Source organism: Petromyzon marinus, unplaced genomic scaffold (genome assembly GCF_048934315.1).
Source record: "Petromyzon marinus isolate PM22_M1 ecotype Great Lakes invasive population unplaced genomic scaffold, UKy_Petmar_22M1.pri1.0 PM_G_Scaffold_20, whole genome shotgun sequence".
In the NCBI taxonomy this organism is placed as follows: Eukaryota; Metazoa; Chordata; class Hyperoartia; order Petromyzontiformes; family Petromyzontidae; genus Petromyzon; species Petromyzon marinus.
Genome location: NW_027422762.1, coordinates 485164 through 510242, shown reverse-complemented (window position 1 = coordinate 510242; position 25079 = coordinate 485164). Strand labels below are relative to the sequence as shown.

The 25079-nt window shown below is 52.7% G+C and overlaps 1 protein-coding gene across 3 annotated transcripts; it reads right to left on the bottom strand.

Annotated features, from left to right (window-relative positions):
• Positions 1–9926: 9926 nt before the first annotated feature.
• LOC142912391 (uncharacterized) lies at positions 9927–23077 on the bottom strand. Of its 3 annotated transcripts, none has more exons than XM_076060561.1 (8): positions 22942–23077; positions 22013–22133; positions 21356–21546; positions 18845–19227; positions 17440–17457; positions 16780–16942; positions 11987–12412; positions 9927–10704 (listed from the first exon to the last, which is right to left on the bottom strand). In XM_076060561.1, exons 1-8 carry the CDS (start codon positions 23030–23032, stop codon positions 10457–10459), a joined length of 1641 nt encoding a protein of 546 aa, XP_075916676.1. In that variant the 5' UTR covers positions 23033–23077; the 3' UTR covers positions 9927–10456. The 3 variants fall into 3 exon arrangements, with proteins under 3 accessions (XP_075916676.1, XP_075916679.1, XP_075916678.1); XM_076060564.1 differs by having other exon boundaries at positions 11987–12145; XM_076060563.1 differs by lacking the exon at positions 17440–17457.
• Positions 23078–25079: the final 2002 nt, after the last annotated feature.

The following is a 25079-nucleotide window of genomic DNA, read 5'->3' as shown; positions in this document are numbered from 1 at the left end:
GATAATTCAAAGCGTTCATCTTTGCTGATGTTGCTGGGTGGCAACTTAGCGTTTTGGAGGGTTGCAGCGATTTCAGATCTTGCTATGTCTGCAGAGATGTGACTCAAGCCCTTGAGTGCAACGTCAACATGGACAATCATATCATTAACCGGTATGTGTCTCGGTGTCACAGCAAAGTTTAAACCTTTAGCTAAAACGGATTTCAGACCATCAGAAATGGAACTGTTACTGTGATTAATTACGACTTTGTTGACGTCTATCTTTTCGGTGTGTGGATCCGATTTTTTGTTGGAGAGGTGATTGAATTTGGAAATCAAATTGTCCCTACATTTGGTCGACATAGTGGCAGCCGAAGAGGTAGTCATATTGTCTACATGTTCCCAATCCGATGTAGACATTGTTGCTGTCAATGTTAAGTGTGATTTGTAGAGTGTCTTGTCTAACTGATCGAGTTCGGTGCGTGTAAGTCTGATTTTTTCCGAGATAAGAGCGAAGCAAGTTCTAGCTAGAATTCGTTTTGCATTGAGAGAAGTTGCAGCAGCAGAGGTTAGTGTAAATACAGATGCTTACTTGAAACCGGATTCCCACCACCATCCATCCCAGAAGAACTCCCTCATCAAGACTCTATACCATAGAGCCCAATGCATTTCCGTCCAGGAACACATTACCAGTGAACTCAAGCACGTACACCAGGCTCGCAGGGCTAATGGTTGCTCCGACTACACAATCCGCAAAGCCATCACTCCAGTCATGAAGAAGGATCCTCTTGTGGAGCCACTCAAAACCATCACCTTACCCTACATTGCAGGGGTCACTAAAAAGATCTCCAAAATCCTGAATAAACACAAGATCCAGGTCCGATTCAACACAGTACATAAAATCCATGATCTGGTTCCATCTGTAAAAGTTGCTGTTCCAGACATACAGTACCCGGGCATTTACAAACTAAAGTGCCTCTGTGGTAGTAGCTACATTGGAGAAACCAAACGACATATCTTTGACCACATCCGCGAACATAAAGCAGACTTCAAACACGGTAGAACGAACTCCTCTGCCGTGGCATATCACTGTTATAATTCAGTGGGCTCACATGACATTGACTTCTCGAAGACGGAGGTTCTTTGCAAACCAACCGGCTACCATGAGAGATTCGTTCATGAGGCCATTCACATATACAAGCACAGAGACAATTTCAACCGAGAAGATGGATTCTGGCTTAGTAACCATTGGAAAGATGTTTTAAACCATTTCCGTTCTTAATTAATTGTATTTTATGATGACCTTCAGACCGCAGCTCTTTCGCTGGCATTGACTCTTAATACCTCTCACACCACGGTTAATGATATGGTTTACAACATGGAGTATAACAGCGCCTCGCAGCTGTCTCTCTCCCCCTCCTCCATTCCGACCATGGATGAACTCGTCCGTCTGAACGGGGCTCGTAGCTATGCGTGGTGCTAAACTTGAGGGTAAGAATCCACCCAATTTTTTAGCCATATAGCATTGTGATATATAACGACTTATTGTTGGTAGCTTAGCTGATTGGAGAATCTATAGAGTTTATTGATAACATTGAGGTAAATTTTGATTTAAAGCTTTCGTGACTGCAGTAATTCATATTCTTAGTTTTTTCGGTAAAGTCACGTTGAAGAGAAACAACAAAATAACAATATATATAAAACAATAAAAAATTCTCACGACGTTTCGACCATAACTCAAACGGTCATCATCAGGTATGTTGGTTTGCATAAATTTATTTTTAAACGGCACATTTATTTATTTATAAAAAAAACGTTGGCGTCACGCGTAGCGATTTGGCAGTTTGCCCAGGACTAGTCCATCTATTTTTTTTTTTAAAAGAGGAGGGGGGAGACGAAATTTTTTATAATGTATGCTGTCTGAAAGCCACTGTAAGCGTGAACAATCAATTAAGAACTGAAATGGTTTATCAAATCTTTCCAATGATTGCTAAGATAGAATCCATCTTCTCGGTTGAAATTGTCTCTGTGTTTGTATATGTGGATAGCCTCATGAACGAATCTCTCATGGAAGCCAGATGGCTTACAAAGAACCTCCGTTTTGGAAAAGTCAATGGCATGTGAGCCTACTGAATAACTTTAAGATCCTTCAACAAACTCCGGGATAAGAAAGCTCAGCTGATCGAGTCTCTCACCTTCCTGAAGAGATGCCGCGACTCTGGGGTAATACCAATCGCATTTACACTGACCTCTGCTGCTGTAACTTCTTCTAATGCGAAACGAATTCTTTTCAAAACTAGCTTAGCTCTTATCTCAGAAAAAAATCAGACTTATACGCACAGAACTAGATCAGTTAGACAAGACACTCTACAAATCACACTTATCATTGACGGCAATAATGTCCACATCGGATTGGGAACATGTAGACAATATGACTGCCTCTTCAGCTGCTACTATGTCGACCAAATGTAAGGAAAACCTGATTTCCAAATTTAACCTCCTCTTCAACAAAAGACCGGACCCACATACCAAAAAGTTAGACGTTAATAAAGTCGTAATTAATCGCAGTAACAGTTCTATTTCCGATGGTCTGAAATCCGTTTTAGCTAAAGGTCTAAACTTTGCAGTCACACCTAAACACATACCAGTTAATGATATAATTGCCCAAGTAGACGTTGCTCTCAGGGGCCTGGGTCACATCGCTGCAGACGTAGCAAGATCTGAAATCGCTGCAACCCTCAAAAACGCTAAGATGCCAGCTAGCAACCTCAGCAAAGATGAGCGTTTTGAATTATATAAATTAAAAAAGAGGAATGATATTGTAGTCCTCTCAGCTGACAAAGGCAATGCTACTGTCATCATGGATAAAATAGAATACAACAACAAAATTAAAGAATTACTCGACGATGGTAGTTATACAAAAATAAAAAGAGATCCCACCAACAGCCTCGTCACACAAACCAACAAAATAATTTCTGATTCAACCGCATTAATTGATCAATCTAAACAGTTTTCGTTGAAACCTTCTGCTGCCAGGCCACCAAGATTATACGGCTTACCAAAAATACATAAAGTTGATACACCTCTTCGTCCCATAGTCTCTACTATCAGCTCCCCCACCTACAAACTAGCTCGTTTTTTGTCTGAAATCCTGCGTCCTTTCACTGGAAAGACCACCTCTGCGGTACAAAATTCTACTCACCTGGTATCGACAATCAAGGGTATTTCCCTGTCCCCAGACGACCTGCTTGTCAGTTTTGATGTAGTTTCCTTATTCACCAAGGTTCCTGTACCTGACACCATTGCAATCATTGAAGACTTGGTTCATCAAAACAACCCCCTACCTCCTCGCGGTGCCGGACGGGCAACTCTGTCGTGGACAGCGCTGTGGGGGGAGATCCAATTTTGATTGGCTCCTCCCCTCATGGCATATGTGTCCACCACAGGGGCTAAACGGGGGCTCTGGACGGGTGCGAGGGGCTGGTAACCCCTCCACCTTCAATTAATTACCACGAAACTACGAATTAAACTGAAATATGTAACAACTAAGCTTGTGCCGGAGGCCCCGGGGGGCCAGGCGTCTATGACGTCTCCTGGCCAAACCCCAATTGGCGGAGCCAGGAGATTGAATACCTACCCTCGGGGCTACTCCAGAAACAACGAAAAGCCACTACGGTTGGCCACGTGGAATGTTCGAACGCTCACTGCAGAGGAGAGGCTGCCACTCCTCTGTCGGGAGCTGGACCGGTACCGCCTGGATCTATGCGGCATTCAGGAGGTCCGGTGGACCGGCTCTGGCTCCTGCCGCCATGAGGGGTGGACAGTCCTCTACTCGGGGCAGCAGACTGCCAAACAACAGGGTGTGGGTCTTCTTTTGAACAAAAGAATGAAGGGGGCGTGGGAGCGTGGCGGTGAGGTGTGGGAAGCTGTAAGCCCCAGGCTACTTTGGGCTCGCCTTCCCATCAACCGGAGGCGAGGAATGGTGGTCGTGGTTACTTATGCCCCCACCGAAGATGAACATCCGTGGAGGGATGCAGGCAAAGCCGATGAGTCAGATGCCTTCTATGACCTGTCACAGGTGCTGGCTAAAGTGGCCCCTCGGGATAGAGTCATCATGTTGGGTGACTTCAATGCCCGAGTTGGTCATGATACTGGCACCTGGTCTGGAGTGATTGGAGGGCATGGGCCAGATCAGCTCAATAACAACGGTAGGAGGCTGCTAGATTTTTGTGCAGCCCATGGGCTTGTAATTACCAACACGCTGTTCCGGCATCGGCGCATCCACACAACATCATGGATGCATGCCGGGTCCAAGCAAGAACATCTGCTGGACTACATAGTGACGGACCAGCGAATGCGAGCCCATGTCCTTGACACCAGGACTTACCGTGGAGCTGATCTGCCCTCTGACCATCGACTAGTCATCTGTAAGATGCGCCTGCCATTCTTCCACTCCGGTGGTGGGTGTACACCCAGGACCCCATTCCAACCTAAAGTGGCCTGGTCTCAGTTATCTGATGAAAGTTGCAAGCGAGAATTTCATCATCGCTTGCGGCTGGGATTGGCATCGTCCCCGACTCCTCCTGATGTCGAGGGTAAATGGGCGAGGTTTAGGACTGTGACTCATGCAGCTGCAATGGCTGCTTTGGGTACGCGGTCCAGACCTCCCCAGACACCCTGGATGACAGAGGAGTTGTTCAGGATGGTTGAGAAAAAGCGACAGGCCCACTGTCATCGGCTACAGAATCCCACGTCAGAGAATGAGGAGGCTTACCGCAGCCTTCGCTCGGAGGTTCGGAGAGCCGTGAGGCGCTGCAAGGATGGGTGGTGGTCGCGGGTTGCTGAGGAGATGGAGTCTGCCTCAGTGGCCCGTGATCACAAATCTCTATTTAACTCCATCAAAAAAGTAACCTGCAGCGCCACACCTATTACCATCATTAGGGGAAAAAACGGTGATCCAATTTCCGACCCCCAGGAACAGGTTCGCAGATTTGCTGAGCATTTCTGTGAGGTCCTGGGGGAGGGAAAATCCCTCAGCCAGGAAAACATCGTGGCACAAAGTGAGGATGACCCTGCTGAGGCTGCGGTGCCTCAAATATTGGATGAAGTCACCCCCTGTGAGTGGCTGGCTGAGGTGCCAGCTGCTGATGAAGTATTGAAGGCGATCCGGAGTCTGAGACCAGGAAAGGCAGCGGGCAGAGATGATCTCCCAAGCGAAATGCTGAGGGAGGGTGGCGTTTGTGCACAGACTGCCCTATATGACATCATAACAACAGTCTGGACCACTGGACGGGTTCCGCAGGATTGGAAGGATGCCCTGGTGGTCCCCCTTTTTAAGAAGGGGGACCGCACAGACTGTAACAACTACAGGGGCATCTCACTCCTCAGTGTGCCGGGAAAGGTCCTGGCAAGGATTATTCAGCATCGCCTTGCCAGGCACGCTGAGGAGAGGCTTGCGGAGCCCCAATGCGGTTTCAGGAAAGGGCGGTCCTGCACGGATGCCATATTTTCTGTCCGTCTGCTACAGCAGAGGTGTAGGGAATTCCAACAAGACCTACATCTCTGCTTTATTGACCTGGTCAAGGCCTATGATACCATCAGTAGGCCTGGGCTCTGGGTCATTCTTCGTGCTTTTGGAGTACCTGACCCTCTGCTCACGATCATTAAGGACCTTCATGATGGTGAGCGGGCCCGGGTAAAACTACGTGGCCGGGAGTCAGAGCCATTCCCTGTACACCTTGGGGTGCGACAGGGATGTCCTCTGGCTCCCACATTATTTAACATCTATTTTGACCACGTAGTTCGTGAAGCCTTCAATAGCTGTACCGGGGGAATCTCCATATGGTACAGATATAATGGGAGGCTAATCGACGCCCGGGTGCGGTCAAGGGATGGCTCCCTATTGCTCAACCACGTTATGTATGCTGATGACTTGGTAATAGCTGCTCAGTCAGAGGAGGAGTTGGAGACGCTGCTGCTGAGACTGGAGCGTGCCACTAAGAGGTGGGGCCTTACCATCAGCCCCACCAAAACTAAGCACCTGCCTGGGTATTTTGTACCATCGGACACTCCACCCCCACAACTCCCAATCGGTGATGGGGCAGTTGTGGAGAGAGTGGAGAGTTTCCCATACCTGGGCAGTGTGCTTATGACTGGCTCCAGTTTAACAGCAGAGGTCTCACTCCGAATCAGTCGAGCGGCAATATCTTTTCATCGGTTGCGTAACGCTGTGTGGAAGCTACCTGGTCTGTCGCTCCGCACTAAGCTTCAGGTCTTCTCGGCCACGGTCATTCCCTCCCTTCTCTACGCTTGCGAAACGTGGACCCCCCTAATGGAACATCTTCGCCGGTTAGAAACATTTAGGCTGGCCTGCCTACGATCCATCCTGGGTTTAACCAGACTGGATTGTGTGAGGAGCTCACAAATCCTTGAAAGATCTGGGCAGGGTCCCATCGGTGAGCTCCTCCGGCAGGCAAGGCTGCGATGGCTGGGTCATGTAGCCCGCATGCCCAGCCACCGCATGCCGAAACAGCTTTTGTTTGGCCGGATTGAGGGGGCTAAGCGGGCGCGGCACGGGCTAGAGAAGAGATGGAGTGATGTGGTACAGGAGGACGTGGAGCTGAGTGGACTTGCCAATGACTGGTACCAGCGGTGTCAAGATCGGCCTCTGTGGAGGAGGCTCGTGAAGGATGCTACTGGGCAGTTGGAGGCAGTCGCCCTCCAACAACAACGGAGGGCGGAGGAGCGACGCTCACAACAGCGAGCGGAGCGCCGGGTGGCTAAAGCACAGCAGGTTGGCACAGTAGGGGGCACAGGTGGTGCATCAGCCAGTCATCTCAGTCAGTCGACCAGTGGCACCTGGGTCTGCCCCGTGACCTCCTGCCGGCGGGCGTTCGACACTTCACGTGGCCTCATGGTGCACATAGCCTGGCACAAGCGTCGTGGTGACGTCACCGCCACTTAGTGGCGAATGGCGGTTGTTGTTGTTGTTACTTTGACTTTAACATAGCCATTTCTGTGACCAGTCACAAGCTAATCACTCAGCTATTTCAATGCTAAATTCTATGCTAATTCCTTTGTCAAGGGGTGCCTCTGTGGATGTGTATGCTTTGACTTTAACATAGCCATTTCTGTGACCAGTCACAAGCTAATCACTCAGCTATTTCAATGCTAAATTCTATGCTAATTCCTTTGTCAAGGCGCTCTGTTTCTTCTCACACAGCTTAAAGGTCACGGTCTGAGCTTGGCAGTGTTCGCTCCAGCGCTGTCCTCCAGACAGTCTCGTCCCTTCACCTGATGAAGGCCGCTTGTGTTGTGGCCGAAACGTCGTGAGAATTTTATTGTGTTATTTTATTTTATCAATTTATTATTATGTTCTCATTCTATGTGACTTTACCGAAAGAACCAAAGAAGAGGAATCCTTGCAGTCACGAAAGCTTTAAATCAAAACCTGCATGGGTATTTTGTGCCACCAAACACTCCACCCCCCGTTGTTGATGAAGCAGATGTTGAGAGAGTGGAGAGTTTTCCATACCTGGGCAGTGTGCTCATGACCGGCTCTGGTTTGACAGCAGAGGTCTCGCTCAGAATCGGTCGACCGGCATTACGAGAAGAGACGGAGTGCTGTTGGATTTGGAGCTGAGTGTCTCAATCGGTCTCTGTGGAGGAGGCTCATGTAGGAATCTGCTACTGGGCAGTTGGAGGCAGGCGCCCTCCGTAAGTTCCGTTCGGCACTTCACGTGGCCTTAACGTGCACACAGCCTGGCACAATCGCCGTGGTAACGTCACGGCCACTTAGTGGCGAATGGCGGTTGTGTTTGGAGATCTGAAGTGTAGCAGTTAGCGCTACGCTGCACCACGAACCTGATGACCCAAGTTCGATTCCCACTCGCATCCAACATCGGTGACGATTATTTGAACCGGTCTAGGGCCTCCCCTAGGTCGACTCCGCCTCAAATGAGTTCCTGGTGCGGTGTGTAAACATCGCCACTGGGGAGACAAAGGCGGCTGGGCGTTGTGTTGGCCACCCACCCCCTTCGTGTGCCATGCCGGCCTTCATAGGTGCTCGCTAACAGCACTTGCCCCAACGGTCTGTTAAGGCTACACGGGGGATCTTTGTCTTTTTGCGACCCGGTGAGTGTGTGCAGCAAGTGTCTCTGCTGGGCGTATCAGAAGGCAACGAAAATAAGGACAACTTGGCAGTCACACAGACACAGTGACACACATGCGCAGAGACAGACACACATGCAGAGACACAGACACACACGCAGAGACACATAAACACACACGCAGAGACATAGACACACACAGACACATGCAGAGACAGACACCGATACAGACACATAAACACAGATACACACAGACACACGCAGAGACACACACACACCGATACAGACACACAGACACACACATAGACACACGCAGAGACAGGCGTGTGTGTTGTTGGGATGGTTAAAACAAAGCATTGTTGTTGTGTTTGTTGTTGTTGTTGGGGAGTTTTTGGTGTTTTCACTTTGGGAGTTCATAGATGAGAGATGTAAACATCTCTAATAAATACATCAGTCAGTGGGTTCATAATGGCCGTGTCAGAGACACTGACACCCTGGGTTCAAGCCCTGGGTCTGGGTGTCTCTCTCTCTCAGTGGGTTCATAATGGCCGTGTCAGAGACACTGACACCCTGGGTTCAAGCCCTGGGTCTGGGTGTCTCTCTCTCAGTGGGTTCATAATGGCCGTGTCAGAGACACTGAGACCCTGGGTTCAAGCCCTGGGTCTGGGTGTCTCTCTCTCAGTGGGTTCATAATGGCCGTGTCAGAGACACTGACACCCTGGGTTCAAGCCCTGGGTCTGGGTGTCTCTCTCTCAGTGGGTTCATAATGTCAGAGGCACTGAGACCCTGGGTTCAAGCCCTGGGTCTGGGTGTCTCTCTCTCTCAGTGGGTTCATAATGGCCGTGTCAGAGACACTGACACCCTGGGTTCAAGCCCTGGGTCTGGGTGTCTCTCTCTGTCAGTGGGTTCATAATGGCCGTGTCAGAGACACTGACACCCTGGGTTCAAGCCCTGGGTCTGGGTGTCTCTCTCAGTGGGTTCATAATGGCCGTGTCAGAGACACTGACACCCTGGGTTCAAGCCCTGGGTCTGGGTGTCTCTCTCTCTCAGTGGGTTCATAATGGCCATGTCAGAGACACTGACACCCTGGGTTCAAGCCCTGGGTCTGGGTGTCTCTCTCAGTGGGTTCATAATGGCCGTGTCAGAGACACTGAGACCCTGGGTTCAAGCCCTGGGTCTGGGTGTCTCTCTCTCAGTGGGTTCATAATGGCCGTGTCAGAGACACTGACACCCTGCATTCAAGCCCTGGGTCTGGGTGTCGTGGGTTCCATGCCGACCCTGATGCCCGCTGCTGCTGCTGTATAGACTTTGTCTCTGTCCCTTTTGTCGCGTGGATTTTTTTCCGGGCCCTCTGGTTTTCCCCTCCACATTTGAGAAACGTGAGTTGTCGAGTATTTGCCAACTGCTCTAAAGGTCCACGTGATGATGACGACGACGATGATAATAAACCGAATTGCTAGAGCTATGATTTGTAACGGCCAGGTCAGGGCCTTCTGAAAGAGAGCTACGCCGCATCTCAATGAGGGCCTTACCCGGCAAAAATAAAACGCTCCGTTTATAGTTCAAGTCCCGTGCACAACATCACGCGTCCACCTGTATAGAGGAGGAGGAGTTCCAGCCCAGGTAAGTGAACTCGCCACCTTTATTATCGTCACCACCACCACCACCGCGATGTCTCCAGCAAACAACAAAACAGCTGCCATGCCCCCTTCAGTCTGGGGGCAGGCAGGCAGGGAGAGAGGGGACGTTGCCACGACAGACCACGTGACCCACAACCAACGCCGGGCCACGTGGCGACGTCAAACAGAACCGTGACGCGCAAAGCGCCCCCACCCACCCCACCCCCCCCCCCCCCCCCTGGGTGGGGGCAAGTCGAACGGACGATGATTCTCTGTCGACTCTCTCGGATCGTTCTGGAAGATGCATCGTGCACGCGCCCCAACAACGCACACAGCCTCACCACCACCACCCACCGGGCCATGGATAAAGTTGTGCGAGTCTGGTGAGTCTTTGGGTCTCTGTGTGGTGAGTCTATGGGTCTCTGTGTGATGAGTCTGTGGGTCTCTGTGTGGTGAGTCTGTGGGTCTCTGTGTGGTGAGTCTATGGGTCTCTGTGTGGTGAGTCTGGGTGTCTATGTGTGGTGAGTCTATGAGTCTCTGTGTGGTGAGTCTTTGGGTCTGTGTGGTGAGTCTATGGGTCTCTGTGTAATGAGTCTGTGGGTCTCTGTGTGGTGAGTCTGTGGGTCTCTGTGTGGTGAGTCTGTGGGTCTCTGTGTGATGAGTCTGTGGGTCTCTGTGTGGTGAGTCTATGGGTCTCTGTGTGGTGAGTCTATGGGACAAACTCAGAAATATCCAGCGGCGGCAGGCATCGTCAGGGGTCGGGATGGAACCCACGACCTCCCGCGTGCCAGGCGAGGTGGTCGACATCTCCTAACCACCGTGCGGTGTGATTGGTGTGGCGACGACTTGGGGAGCGGCTTTCATCCGGCGGTGTCAACCGGGGGCGGGGACGAGGTCCTAAAGTTCCGATTTCTGCTCCACCGCGGCGGTGGCGGCGGCGGTGGCAGCGGTGGCAGCGGTGGCGGCGGTGGTGGCGGTGGCGACAGCGGCGGTGGCTACCTGCACTCGGCAGAGACAATATCAGGCTTGGGGACCAGGCCTGGGGCGTTCCCCCCTCGCTCGTTCGCCGGGGAACGAGAATATCACGCAGGGTGGGGAGAAAACACTCAGGAGGCACGGAACTCGAAACAACAGCCAGCAGCAGCAGCATCATCAGGCCCGATGATAATGTTGATGATGCCGGTTGTGGTTGTTGTAATTACCGGTGAGGTGTCACCAGGTACTTGAATTGTGAACGTTGTCGTGGGTTTACTCTACAACACACTACCGGTTAGTACTGAACAAGTATACTACACTGTACACTACACTGTACACTACACTACACTGTACACTACACTGGACAGTACACTGCACTGTCCACTACACTATACACTACACTGTAAACTCGTAACTAATTGGCACGTTTTGTTTACGTGACACTAAACCTGACTAATTGGCTGCGTCAGGTGGTGGCGGGTTTTACGACACAGCGTTTATATATTGACGCCACTTAACACAAAAACAAATTCGACTTTGAACACAATGGGAATATTGTGTTCATGTTGTAGCAGCAGGAGGAGGCGGAATCCACAAATGTACGGTCGGGGGTACGGGGGTCAGAACGTTACAACAGCAAACACGTCACGCAAACTCGTCACGCTGACATGTCACGCGCCATCGGCACATGCCAGGTATAGCAAAGGTTAACAAATCAATAAAAATAAATATAGACAAATATTGTGTATCTTACCAGGTAAGCCCCCCGCTGTGCTACTACGTCACTTGTTTTGTAGAAGCTACACCGGCTACCACAAGTGACAGCTCAACTCAGTGGCTTATCGTCATCATCGTCATCATTATCGTCATCATCGTCATCATTATCGTCATCATCGTTATCGTCGTCATCATCATTATCATCATCATCATCGTCGTCATCATCATCGTCATCATCATCGTTGTCGGGTGGCAAATAAGGAGCAGCAGCCAAATGGCTCTGAACGCGTAGAGACACAGGAAGTGTCAGGGTCGGGATAGGACCCACGACCTCCTGCGTACCAGGCGAGGTAATAATAATAGGGTTTTTCCCCTTTTTGGTACTGGCAAAGGAGGTCTAATGATGTAGATGATCCAGGCGAGGTAGTAACCATCTCATAGCCACCATGATGACGATGATGATGATGAGGGAGACACCGCAAACTCCAAATATACGGGTGTCAGGGGCGGGGAAGTAGCCCACGCCCTCCCGTGTACCAAGCGAGGCAGTCAACATCTACGTAGCCACCGCAACGCCACCGCCGCTCACCGGGACGCTTGCCGGCGTTCCGTCTGCCCTGCACGGCGCACACCAGCAAGGGGAACAGCACCAGCACCGCCAGCACCAGCACCGTCATGGCCACCGTCAAGCTGATGGGGTAGATAGTGCTGCTGCTGGCGGGGAGCGTCGCCTCGTCTCCCGTAGGCACTGTGGACGAGGGTGAGGAGGAGCGGGAGGTGGATGGGATGGTGGTGATGGTGGTGGTGGCGGCGGTGGTGATGGTGGCGGCGGTGGCGGCGGTGGTGGCGGCGGCGGTGGTGGTGGCGGCGGTGGTGGTGGCGGCGGTGGTGGTGGTGGCGGCGGTGGTGGTGGTGGCGGTGGTGGTGGCATTGGTGGTGGTGGCGGTGGTGGTGGTGGTGGCATTGGTGGTGGTGGTGGCGGTGGTGGTGGCGGCGGTGGTGGTGGTGGTGATGGCTACGGGATTGGGGACACGAGGAGATTCGGTGAGACGCGGGGAGATACGGGTAGACATGGGTAGGCAGACACGGGGAAACAGAGAGACACAGTGAGACAGATACAGACAGAGAGACAGATACAGACAGAGAAACAGAGAGAGACTGACAGAGAGACACAGACAGAGTGGGATGCTGAGCAGTGTTGTTGGATGAGGTTAGTGAGGAGGAGGAGGTTTTGGTCTTAATCACTTCTCTGTGTATGTGTGTGTGTCTGTCTGTGTGTGTGTCTGTATGCTGGGCTGGCTGAGTCATGTAGCCCGCATGCCCTGCCACCGCATGCCGAAACAGCTTTTGTTCGGCCGTATCGAGGGGGCTAAACGGGCGCAGCATGGACTGGAGAAGAGATGGAGTGATGTGGTACAGGAGGACGTGGAGCTGAGTGGACTTGCCGATGACTGGTACCAGCGGTGTCAAGATCAGCCTCTGTGGTGGAGGCTCGTGAAGGACGCTACTGGGCAGTTGGAGGTAGTTGCCCTCGAACAACAACGGAGGGCGGAGGAGCGACGCTCACAACAACGAGCGGAGCGCCGGGTGGCTAAAGCACAGCAGGTTGGCACAGTAGGGGGCACAGGTGGTGCATTAGCCAGTTATCTCAGTCAGTCGACCCGTGGTACCTGGGTCTGCCCCGTGACCTGCCAGCGGGCGTTTGACACTCCACGTGGCCTCAAGGTGCACATGTCCTGGCACAAGCGTCGTGGTGACGTCACCGCCACTTAGTGGCGAATGGCGGTTGTTGTTGTCTGTGTGTGGCTGTCTGTCTGTGTGTCTGTGTGTGTCTGTCTGTGTGTCTATTCAACACCGCCTTGCCAGGCATGCTGAGGAGAGGCTTGCGGAGCCCCAATGTGGTTTCAGGAAAGGGCGGTCCTGCACAGATGCCATATTTTCTGTCCGTCTGCTACAGCAGAGGTGTAGGGAATTCCAACAAGACCTACATCTCTGCTTTATTGACCTAGTCAAGGCCTATGATACCATCAGTAGGCCTGGGCTCTGGGTTGTTCTTCGTGCTTTTGCAGTCCCTGACCCTCTGCTCACGATTATTAAGGACCTTCATGATGGTGAGCGGGCCCGGGTAAAACTACGTGGCCGGGAGTCGGAGCCATTCCCTGTCCACCTTGGGGTGTGACAGGGATGTCCTCTGGCTCCCACATTATTTAACATCTATTTCGACCACGCAGTTCGTGAAGCCTTCGATGGCCGTACCAGACCAGAGGAATTTCCATCTGGTACAGACGTAGCGCCATAGATGTGACGGCGGTGCATCGAACCGTCAGGGGAGGGGCTGCAGCGGCAGCCCAAGAGGGGAGGGGCTGCTGGGGGCTCAGGACCCCAGACAGCCCCACCCCTCGGTGGGCAGGAGGCACCAGAGGGGACCTCCCCAGCCGATCTGGAGCCAGGCGCAGCCGAAGAACGAAGACTGGCGGCAGCTTGATAGGACCCTGGACCCCCTCGCCCCGCCGTCCTTGTGCAAGGCGGTAGTTGGTGACGTCACGTCGCGCTCGCCCTCCGGCACGGACAGGGGACCGGGACGGTGACGTCATGTCCCCCTGGGATATTTAGGCTGGGACCCCGTGACGTGTTCCGAGGTTGTTGGCGGGGAGCCAGGAACGTGTGAAGTTGGGAGTTGGGACCCAGGGTAGGTGGAAATTAGCACCAGGCTAGAGTAGCCTGTGGGTGTGCTAGGGACCTCCCCAGTACCCTTCCCCTGGGGGAGCGATGGGACCCAGGGTAGGGGGAGATTAGCACCGGGCTAGGGTAGCCTGTGGGTGTGCTAGGGACCTCCCCAGTACCCTTCCCCTGGGGTGTGGAGTGTAGGCAGTGAGCGTGCAGTACACGGAGTCGTGGTGTGTGAAGAGAAGTCTTTAATAAAACAACTGGCGCAAGCCCCTACATGAAGATCTTCCTCCGAGTCGTCATTTACGCCTCAACACTTGTAAGGGCCGGGACGCCGTGCGGGCCGTTGGTGGGACTCTGGGCCAGTGGTGGGACTCTGGGTCAGTGGTGGGACTCTGGGCCGGTGGTGGTGGGACTCTGGGCCAGTGGTGGTGGGACTCTGGGCTGGTGGTGGGACTCTGGGCCAGTGGTGGGACTCTGGGCCAGTGGTGGGACTCTGGGTCAGTGGTGGGACTCTGGGACTGTGGTGAGACTCTGGGCCAGTGGTGGGACTCTGGGCCAGTGGTGGGACTCTGGGCCAGTGGTGGGACTCTGGGTCAGTGGTGGGACTCTGGGACTGTGGTGAGACTCTGGGCCAGTGGTGGGACTCTGGGCCAGTGGTGGGACTCTGGGCCAGTGGTGGGACTCTGGGCCAGTGGTGGGACTCTGGGCCAGTGGTGGGACTCTGGGCCGGTGGTGGGACTCTGGGCCAGTGGTGGGACTCTGGGTCAGTGGTGGGACTCTGGGCCGGTGGTGGTGGGACTCTGGGCCAGTGGTGGTGGGACTCTGGGCCGGTGGTGGGACTCTGGGCCAGTGGTGGGACTCTGGGCCAGTGGTGGGACTCTGGGCCAGTGGTGGTTGGACTCTTGGCCGGTGGTGGAACTCTGGGCCAGTGGTGGGACTCTGGGTCAGTGGTGGGACTCTGGGACTGTGGTGAGACTCTGGGCCAGTGGTGGGACTCTGGGCCAGTGGTGGGACTCTGGGCCAGTGGTGGGACTCTGGGCCAGTGGTGGGACTCTGGGCCAGTGGTGGGACTCTGGGCCGGTGGTGGGACTCTGGGCCGGTGGTGGGACTCTGGGCCGGTGGTGTGACTCTGGGACTCCCGGCCCCACGCCCTTGTAAGGGTGAGGTCCGAGGCAGCCAGAGTCTGGACCCGCACCTTGGCTGGGTGGGGTCAGGGGTCGCCTCCCTTAGGGTGGTCACCTTGGCTGGCTGGGGTCAGGGGTCGCCTCCCCTAGGGTGGTCACCTTGGCTGGGTGGGGTCAGGGTAGCCTCCCCTAGGGTGGTCACAGCGGAGGAGCCCACGGCGTAGGCAGTGTCACGGCACGCTAGGAGCAGGCCGTGTGCCTAGGCTGTAGCAGTGTATCAGGAGGACTGTGGGAGTGCTGTGTTGTAATAAAGGAGTTTCCTATCCGAAGTGTCTCCGGAACCCATTACACAGATAAAATGGGAGGCTGATCGATGCCCAGGTGGGGTCGAGGGATGGCTCTCTATTGCTCAACCACGTTGCGTATGCCGATGATCTGGTAATAGCTGCTCATTCAGAGGAGGAGTTGGAGGCGCTGCTGCTAAACCTGGAGCTTGCCACTGAGAGGTGGGGCCTTAACCATCAGTTCCACCAAAACTAAGCACCTGCCTGGGTATTTTGTACCATTGGACAATCCACTCCCACAACTCCCAATCGGTGATTGAGTTGTGGAGAGAGTGGAGAGTTTCCCATACCTGGGCAGTGTGCTCATGACTGGCTCCGGTTGGACAGCAAAGGTCTCACTCTGAATCAGTCGAGCGGCATTATCTATTCATCGGTTGCGTAACACTGTGTGGAAGCTACCTGGTCTGTCACTCTGCACGAATCTTCAGGTCTTCTCGGCCACAGTCATTCCCTCCCTTCTCTACGCTTGCGAAAAGTGGACTCCCCTAATGGAACATCTTCGCCGGTTGGAAACATTTACGCTGGCCTGCCTACAATCCATCCTGGGTTTAACCAGGCTGGATTGTGTGAGCTCACAAATCCCAGAAAAATCTGGACAAAGTCCCATCGGTGAGCTCCTCCGGCAGGCAAGGCTGTGTTGGCTGGGTCATGTAGCCCGCATGCCCAGCCACCGCATGCCTAAACAGCTTTTGTTAGGCCGGATAGAGGGGGCTAAACGGGTGCGGCACTCGCCCACCCACTCACTCACCCTCCTACCCACTCAACCACTCACGCACCCACTCACTCAACCACTAACCCACCCACTCACCCACCGACTCACCCACCCACTCACTCACCCACCTACCCACTCAACCACTCACGCACCCACTCACTCAACCACTTACCCACCCACTCAGTCAACTACTCACCCACCCACTAACGCACCAACTCACTCAACTACTCACCCAATCACTCACCCACCCACTCACTCACCCACCCAATCACTCGCCCACCCAATCACTCACCCACCCACTCACTCAACCACTCACGCACCCACTTAACCACTTACCCACCCACTCACCCACTGACCCACTCAACTACTCACCCAATCACTCACCATCCCACCCAATCACTCACCCACCCACTCACCCACCCACTCACCCACCCACTCACTCACTTACTCGCCCACTCACTCAGCCACTCACCCACCCACCCACCCACTCATCCACCCACTCACTCAGCCACTCACCCACCCACCCACTCACCTACGGCACTGTGCGGTGGAGGGACGGAGACACACGACGGTGGAGACCACTCCCCTGTCTTCCACCGTGGGTAGCGAGCTACGACTCTCACGCGGACGCAGTACTCATCCTTGCCGCCAGGCGGAGGCACCGGGTGGCGGTAGCGGCACCCAACAAAGCGCTCCTGGCAGTGGCAAGCAGAAGGCTTTAGTGTCCCTGGTTATGTGGATGACACATTGGTGGTCTGAGCACACAGCAAAGATACACTGAACGCATTTCTAAATCGTCTCACCATGAAGCTGACAGAGGCTGACAGAACTCCAACATTTCTTTACCCAAACAACCAAAGAGTTGGCATTTCTGGACATTCGGCTCAGACGGGGTAGAAGTGACACAATAACACTCAGTATTTACCAAAATAAAACTCGTACTGACGCCTATCTGAATGCAGAGTCACAACCTTCACCCCGCAACAGAAATCTGCTCTTGTCAAGTCGCTCATTCATCGAGCTAAGAAAGTGTCAGATGGTGACAGTCTGAGAAGTGAAATTGAACATGTTAAAGAAGCGCTGCAAATGAACGGTTACGATGATGCACAAATAAAGAGGGCATTGAATACCAAAACCACATCAAATAACAAGAGCATTGAAACCGCCCAAGTAATTAAAACGATCAAAATACCGTACATTGCGGGAGTAGCTGATGAACCCGCCACATGTTTGGGAAAACAAAACATCCGAGTCAGATTTGGCACGGTACATAAAATACAGAATTTAATATCTGCTACAAAACATGTATTACCGAAGCTATCAACAGAAGGTGTGGTACAGGATTAACTGCACGTGTGGTAAATGTTATGTTGGGCAAACAGGACGAATGATCAGCACGAGACTAAAAGAACACCAGAGAAACATTAAATTCTCCCAAACACAACTGTCAGCAGTAGCAGAACACGCGTGCCAACAATGACACACTCCATTGATTTTGATGTTGAAGTTTTGTGCAAAACTAGCTCCTACTGGCCAAGACTAATTAGAGAATCTATCGAAATTGAAAGAAATCGAAATAATTCTAGATTTAAAGCTTTCGTGACTGCTAGGATCCATACTCTCGTCCTTTCACCTGATGAAGGCCGCTTGTGTTGTGGCCGAAACGTCGTGATTTTTTGTTATTTTATTTTCACCTACGTGACTTTACCCAATAGAACCAAATCGAAATAACTTTAACCGTTCGGATAGCTACCGTCTTAGTGCTGCGTGTAAGCGAATCATCAAATAATACATTAGTTAAATGCATGCCTACAAAGGGCGGCGTACTTCAGCAGGGATTATTGTTGGTAGGGCTATTTTATTCAACACAATAGACAGGAAAGACAAGTGCAAAGGGCTTGCATAATGCACATGCCTCATGTGCCTTGCCTCAGTAATCACCCCCCCCCCACCCATGATTGTGCAAGAGCGCAGAAGGGTGGTCACCACATCTAGGCCTCTATATAAGGAACGAAACAGGAAGACTTCACAAATCTGTCTGTCGCCTGATGAAGCTTGTTGTAATTACCGGCAAAACGTCACGGTACTCAGACTGTAAATGTTGTGGCTTGGCTCTCCAACACACAACTGGTGTGCTGTACTAGTACACTACACTATACACTACACACTAGTGTTGCACTAGTGACGAATTGGCACGTTCTGTTTACGTGACAACCCTTACTAGTTGGCTGTGTCGGGTGGTGGCGGGTTTTAACGACACAACATTTATATATTTACGCGACCTAACCCAAAAACCTCTTATGGATATTGGTCGCGTACGCCAACTACGTGTTAACCTGAGCATCATCATCATCATCAGTAGTAGTAGTAGCATCACCACTCACCCACTCAACCACCCACTCACCCACTCAACCACTCACCCACTCACCCACCCACCCGCTCACCCGCTCAATCACCCACCCACTCACCCACCACTCACTCACCCACCCGCTCACCCACCCACCCACCCGCTCACTCAGCAGCTCAATCACCCACTCACCCACCCACCCACTCACTCACCTACCCACCCACTCACCTACCCACCCACCCACTCTCACCGTGCTCGTCACGCCCCTCCGTGTGGAGACCTCTGCCTGCAGGTGGTACAGCACGTCACACTGCGCCATCCTCCTCCTCCACCCACTCCTCATGGAGACCCCCACGGAGAGCTCCCACGCCTTCGGCTCTCCCTCGTCGTCATCGTCGTCATAGTACCCATCGTCGTCGCCATCGCCGTCAGCCCCATCACCGTCGGCGCCAACACCCTCATCATCATCATCGTAGTCATCATCGTCGTAGCCATCGTCGTCATCTTTGTAGACCTCATCCTCACCCTCACTACCACACTCCTCCTTCTCCTCACCACCATCACCACCCTCCTCCTCCTCCACCGTCGCGTTCTTGTGGAGCATCATGGTGACCGTAGGAGCGCTGAGCACAGCTGAGACACGGGGGGGGGGGGGGAGATGACGTCTCACTCACACAGAGACACTCAGAAACACACAGAGACACTCAGAGACATTCAGAGACACTCACACAGAGACACACAGAGACACACACAGAGACACACAGAGACACTCAGAGACACTCACACAGAGACACTCACACAGAGACACTCACACAGAGACACTCAGAGACACACAGAGACACACAGAGAGACACTCACACAGAGAAACTCAGAGACACTCACAGAGACACTCACACAGAGACACTCAGAGACACACAGAGACACACAGAGACACTCACACAGAGACACTCAGAGACACACAGAGACACACAGAGAGACACTCACACAGAGACACTCAGAGACACTCACAGAGACACTCACACAGAGACACTCAGAGACACACAGAGACACACAGAGACACACACAGACAGAGACACACACACACAGAGACACTCACACAGAGACACTGACACACAGAGACACACACAGACACACATACACAAAGGCAAACACACACAGAGACATAGACACACACACAGAGACACAGAGACACTCACATACAGACACTCTACACACAGACATATACACACACAGAGACAGAGACACACAGACACACACACAGACACACACACACAGACACACACACAGACACACACAGACACACACACACACAGACACACATACACACAGACAGAGACACACAGAGACACTCACACAGAGACACTCACACAGAGACACACACACACATAGAGACACATAAAGAGACACTCACACACAGAGACACTCACAGACACACAGAGACACACAGAGACACACTCACACAGAGACACTCACACACAGACACATACACACAGAGACACACACAGAGAGACACACAAAGAGACACTCACACATAGAGACACACACAGACACACAGAGACACACACAGACATACACACAAAGAGACTCTCCCACAGAGACAATACACAGAGACATTCACACACAGAGACACTCACACAGAGACACGCACAGAGACACTCACACAGAGACACTCACACACAGAGACACACTCACACAGAGACACTCACACACAGACACATACACACAGGCAGACACAGACAGAGACATAGACACACACACAGAGACACAGAGACACTCACATACAGACACTCTACACACAGACATACACACACAGAGACACTCGCACAGAGAGACTCATACACACAGACATACAGAGACAGACACACAGACAAATACACAGACATACACACACACAGAGACAGAGACACACAGACACACCCACACACAGACACACAGACACACACACACACACACAGACACACATACACACAGACAGACACACACAGAGACACTCGCACAGAGAGACTCATACACACAGACATACAGAGACAGACACACAGACAAATACACAGACATACACACAGACACACACACAGACACACACAGAGACACACACACACACAGACACACATACACACAGACAGAGACACACAGAGACACTCACACAGAGACACTCACACAGAGACACTCACACAGAGACACACACACACATAGAGACACACAAAGAGGCACTCACACACAGAGACACTCACAGACACACAGAGACACACTCACACAGAGACACTCACACACAGACACATACACACAGAGACACACACAGAGAGACACACAAAGAGACACGCACACATAGAGACACACATAGACACACACAGACACACACACAGAGACTCTCCCACAGAGACAATACACAGAGACATTCACACACAGAGACACTCACACAGAGACACGCACAGAGACACTCACACAGAGACACTCACACACAGAGACACACTCACACAGAGACACTCACACACAGACACATACACACATACACACAGGCAGACACACACAGAGACATAGACACACACACAGAGACACAGAGACACTCACATACAGACACTTTACACACAGACATACACACAGAGACACTCGCACAGAGAGACTCATACACACAGACATACAGAGACAGACACACAGACAAATACACAGACATACACACAGACAGAGACAGACACACAGACACACACAAACACACAGACACACACACACAGACACACACACACACATAGACAAAGCCACTGACTTGTCTTCAAGGGTAAGACCTCAACCACGACCCAGGGCAAGGAGATTGGTGAGGCCACCGGTGATGACGATGAAACGGTGGCTCTGACGCGCAGGTGATAGCGGTCACCGGGATGCCGCAGAGCTGAGGAGACATCGCACCGAGTCTCTGTTGTGGCAGCGCAGACGGTCCGCCAGTGGGCTCGTCCATAGCTGCACAGACAGAGACACGGGGAGGAGGTAGTGAGGAGTGGGTGAGTGAGTGGGTGGGTGGGTGAGTGAGTGAGAGAGTGGGCGAGTGAGAGAGTGGGTGAGTAAGTGGATGCGTGAGTGGGTGAGTGGGCGAGTGAGTCAGTGAGTGAGTGGGTGGATGAGTGAGTGAGTTGGTGAGTGAGTGGCTGGGTGAGTGAGTGAGTCAGTGAGTGAGTGGGTGGGTGAGAGAGTAGGTAGGTGGGTGAGTGGGTGAGTGGGTGAGTGGGCGAGTGAGTCAGTCAGTGAGTGAGTGGGTGAGTGAGTAGGTGGGTGAGTGAGTGGGTGAGTCAGTGAGTGAGTGGGTGGTTGAGTGTGTGAGTGAGTGAGTGGGTGGTTGAGTGTGTGAGTGAGTGAGTGGGTGAGTGACTGAGTGAGTGGGTGAGTGGGTGAGTGAGTGAGTGGGTGAGTGAGTGGGCGAGCATCTCACCGTTTGCTCTCCACTCTGTAGGTGACGCTGCTGGTGGCGGGGTTCACGTTAGCTGGTTCCCAGCGGAGTTGTGTCAGCAGGTCTCGAGACTCCACGCGCACATTCAGTGGGGAAGCCGGGGCTGGGGAGATGGGCAAACGGCACTCAGTGTGCGCTAACCACTGCACCACCGCTCCCCACACTCACACACAGTGCGCTAACCACTGCACCACCGCTCCCCACACAAACACAGTGCGCTAACCACTGCACCACCGCTCCCCACACTCACACACAGTGCGCTAACCACTGCACCACCGCTCCCCACACACACACAGTGCGCTAACCACTGCACAACCGCTCCCCACACTCACACAGTGCGCTAACCACTGCACCACCGCTCCCCACACAAACACAGTGCGCTAACCACTGCACCACCGCTCCCCACACTCACACACAGTGCGCTAACCACTGTACCACCGCTCCCCACACTCACTCACACAGTGCGCTAACCACTGCACCACCGCTCCCCACACACACACAGTGCGTTAACCACTGCACCACCTCTCCCCACACACTCACACAGTGCGCTAACCACTGCACCACCGCTCCCCACACTCACTCACACAGTGCGCTAACCACTGCACCACCGCTCCCCACACACACAGTGCGCTAACCACTGCACCACCGCTCCCCACACACACACAGTGCGCTAACCACTGCACCACCGCTCCCCACACACACACAGTGCGCTAACCACTGCACCACCGCTCCCCACACACACACACAGTGCGCTAACCACTGCACCACCGCTTACCACTCACTCACACAGTGCGCTAACCACTGCACCACCGCTCCCCACACACTCACTCACACAGTGCGCTAACCACTGCACCACCGCTCCCCACGTCCACCACAACCTGGCACCCGATGTATCGACCGGCCCGGCTCACCGTGGCTGCTGCACCACGTGACGAGGTGGAGGAGGAGCAGGAGGAAGAGGAAGAATAGGCCAAGTCTAGAGACGAGTTGACGCATCGCCATGGAGCGATATTTAGTCACGTGCAGAGAAATTCGATTCCCGGTTCGATTAACTATACTCGCATCAATTCTTAATGGGATAACATTAGGAATCGATTATTGTAGAGTAATGGATGTATAGAGTCGATTTTTATTGGGATAACATGGGAATCGATATACAGTTGATTAAGCTAATTAAATCGATTTCCGTTCGGATAACATGAGAATTAAGTGGTCGAAAATGAATCTTAATGAATCGATTCCTACTTTTATTACATGAGAATTGAACATGATCGACTATCGTGTGTGGGTGTGATGCTCACCTGTATGTGTACGTGTGTGTGTGTAACTGTGTGTGTGTACCTGTTTGTGTGTGTACCTGTGTGTGTGTGCCTGTGTGTGTACCTGTGTGTGTACCTGTGTGTGTGTCTACCTGTGTGTGGGCCTGTGTGTGTGTGTACCTGTGTGTGTACCTGTGTGTGTGTACCTGTGTGTGTACCTGTGTGTGTACCTGTGTGTGTGTACCTGTATGTGTGCCTGTGTGTGTGTACCTGTGTGTGTACCTGTTTGTGTGTGTACCTGTGTGTGTGTCTACCTGTGTGTGTACCTGTGTGTGTACCTGTGTGTGTGTACCTGTGTGTGTACCTGTGTGTGTGTGTGTGTACCTGTGTGTGTACCTGTGTGTGTGCACCTGTGTGTGTGTGTACCTGTGTGTGTGTACCTGTGTGTGTGTGTACCTGTGTGTGTACACTGTGTGTGTGTACCTGTGTGTGTCTGTACCTGTGTGTGTGTACCTGTGTGTACCTGTGTGTGTACCTGTGTATGTGTGTACCTGTGTGTGTGTACCTGTGTGTGTGTACCTGTGTGTGTACCTGTGTATGTGTGTACCTGTGTGTGTGTGTACCTGTGTGTGTGTACCTGTGTGTGTGTACCTGTGTGTGCCTTGCCTCTCCTCAGCGTGCCTTGCCAGGCACGCTGAGGAGAGGCTTGCGGAGCCCCAATGCGGTTTCAGGAAAGGGCGGTCCTGCACGGATGCCATATTTTCTGTCCGTCTGCTACAGCAGAGGTGTAGGGAATTCCAACAAGACCTACATCTCTGCTTTATTGACCTGGTCAAGGCCTATGATACCATCAGTAGGCCTGGGCTCTGGGTCGTTCTTCGTGCTTTTGGAGTACCTGACCCTCTGCTCACGATCATTAAGGACCTTCATGATGGTGAGCGGGCCCGGGTAAAACTACGTGGCCGGGAGTCAGAGCCATTCCCTGTACACCTTGGGGTGCGACAGGGATGTCCTCTGGCTCCCACATTATTTAACATCTATTTTGACCACGTAGTTCGTGAAGCCTTCAATAGCTGTACCGGGGGAATCTCCATATGGTACAGATATAATGGGAGGCTAATCGATGCCCGGGTGCGGTCAAGGGATGGCTCCCTATTGCTCAACCACGTTATGTATGCTGATGACTTGGTAATAGCTGCTCAGTCAGAGGAGGAGTTGGAGACGCTGCTGCTGAGACTGGAGCGTGCCACTAAGAGGTGGGGCCTTACCATCAGCCCCACCAAAACTAAGCACCTGCCTGGGTATTTTGTACCATCGGACACTCCACCCCCACAACTCCCAATCGGTGATGGGGCAGTTGTGGAGAGAGTGGAGAGTTTCCCATACCTGGGCAGTGTGCTTATGACTGGCTCCAGTTTAACAGCAGAGGTCTCACTCCGAATCAGTCGAGCGGCAATATCTTTTCATCGGTTGCGTAACGCTGTGTGGAAGCTACCTGGTCTGTCGCTCCGCACTAAGCTTCAGGTCTTCTCGGCCACGGTCATTCCCTCCCTTCTCTACGCTTGCGAAACGTGGACCCCCCTAATGGAACATCTTCGCCGGTTAGAAACATTTAGGCTGACCTGCCTACGATCCATCCTGGGTTTAACCAGACTGGATTGTGTGAGGAGCTCACAAATCCTTGAAAGATCTGGGCAGGGTCCCATCGGTGAGCTCCTCCGGCAGGCAAGGCTGCGATGGCTGGGTCATGTAGCCCGCATGCCCAGCCACCGCATGCCGAAACAGCTTTT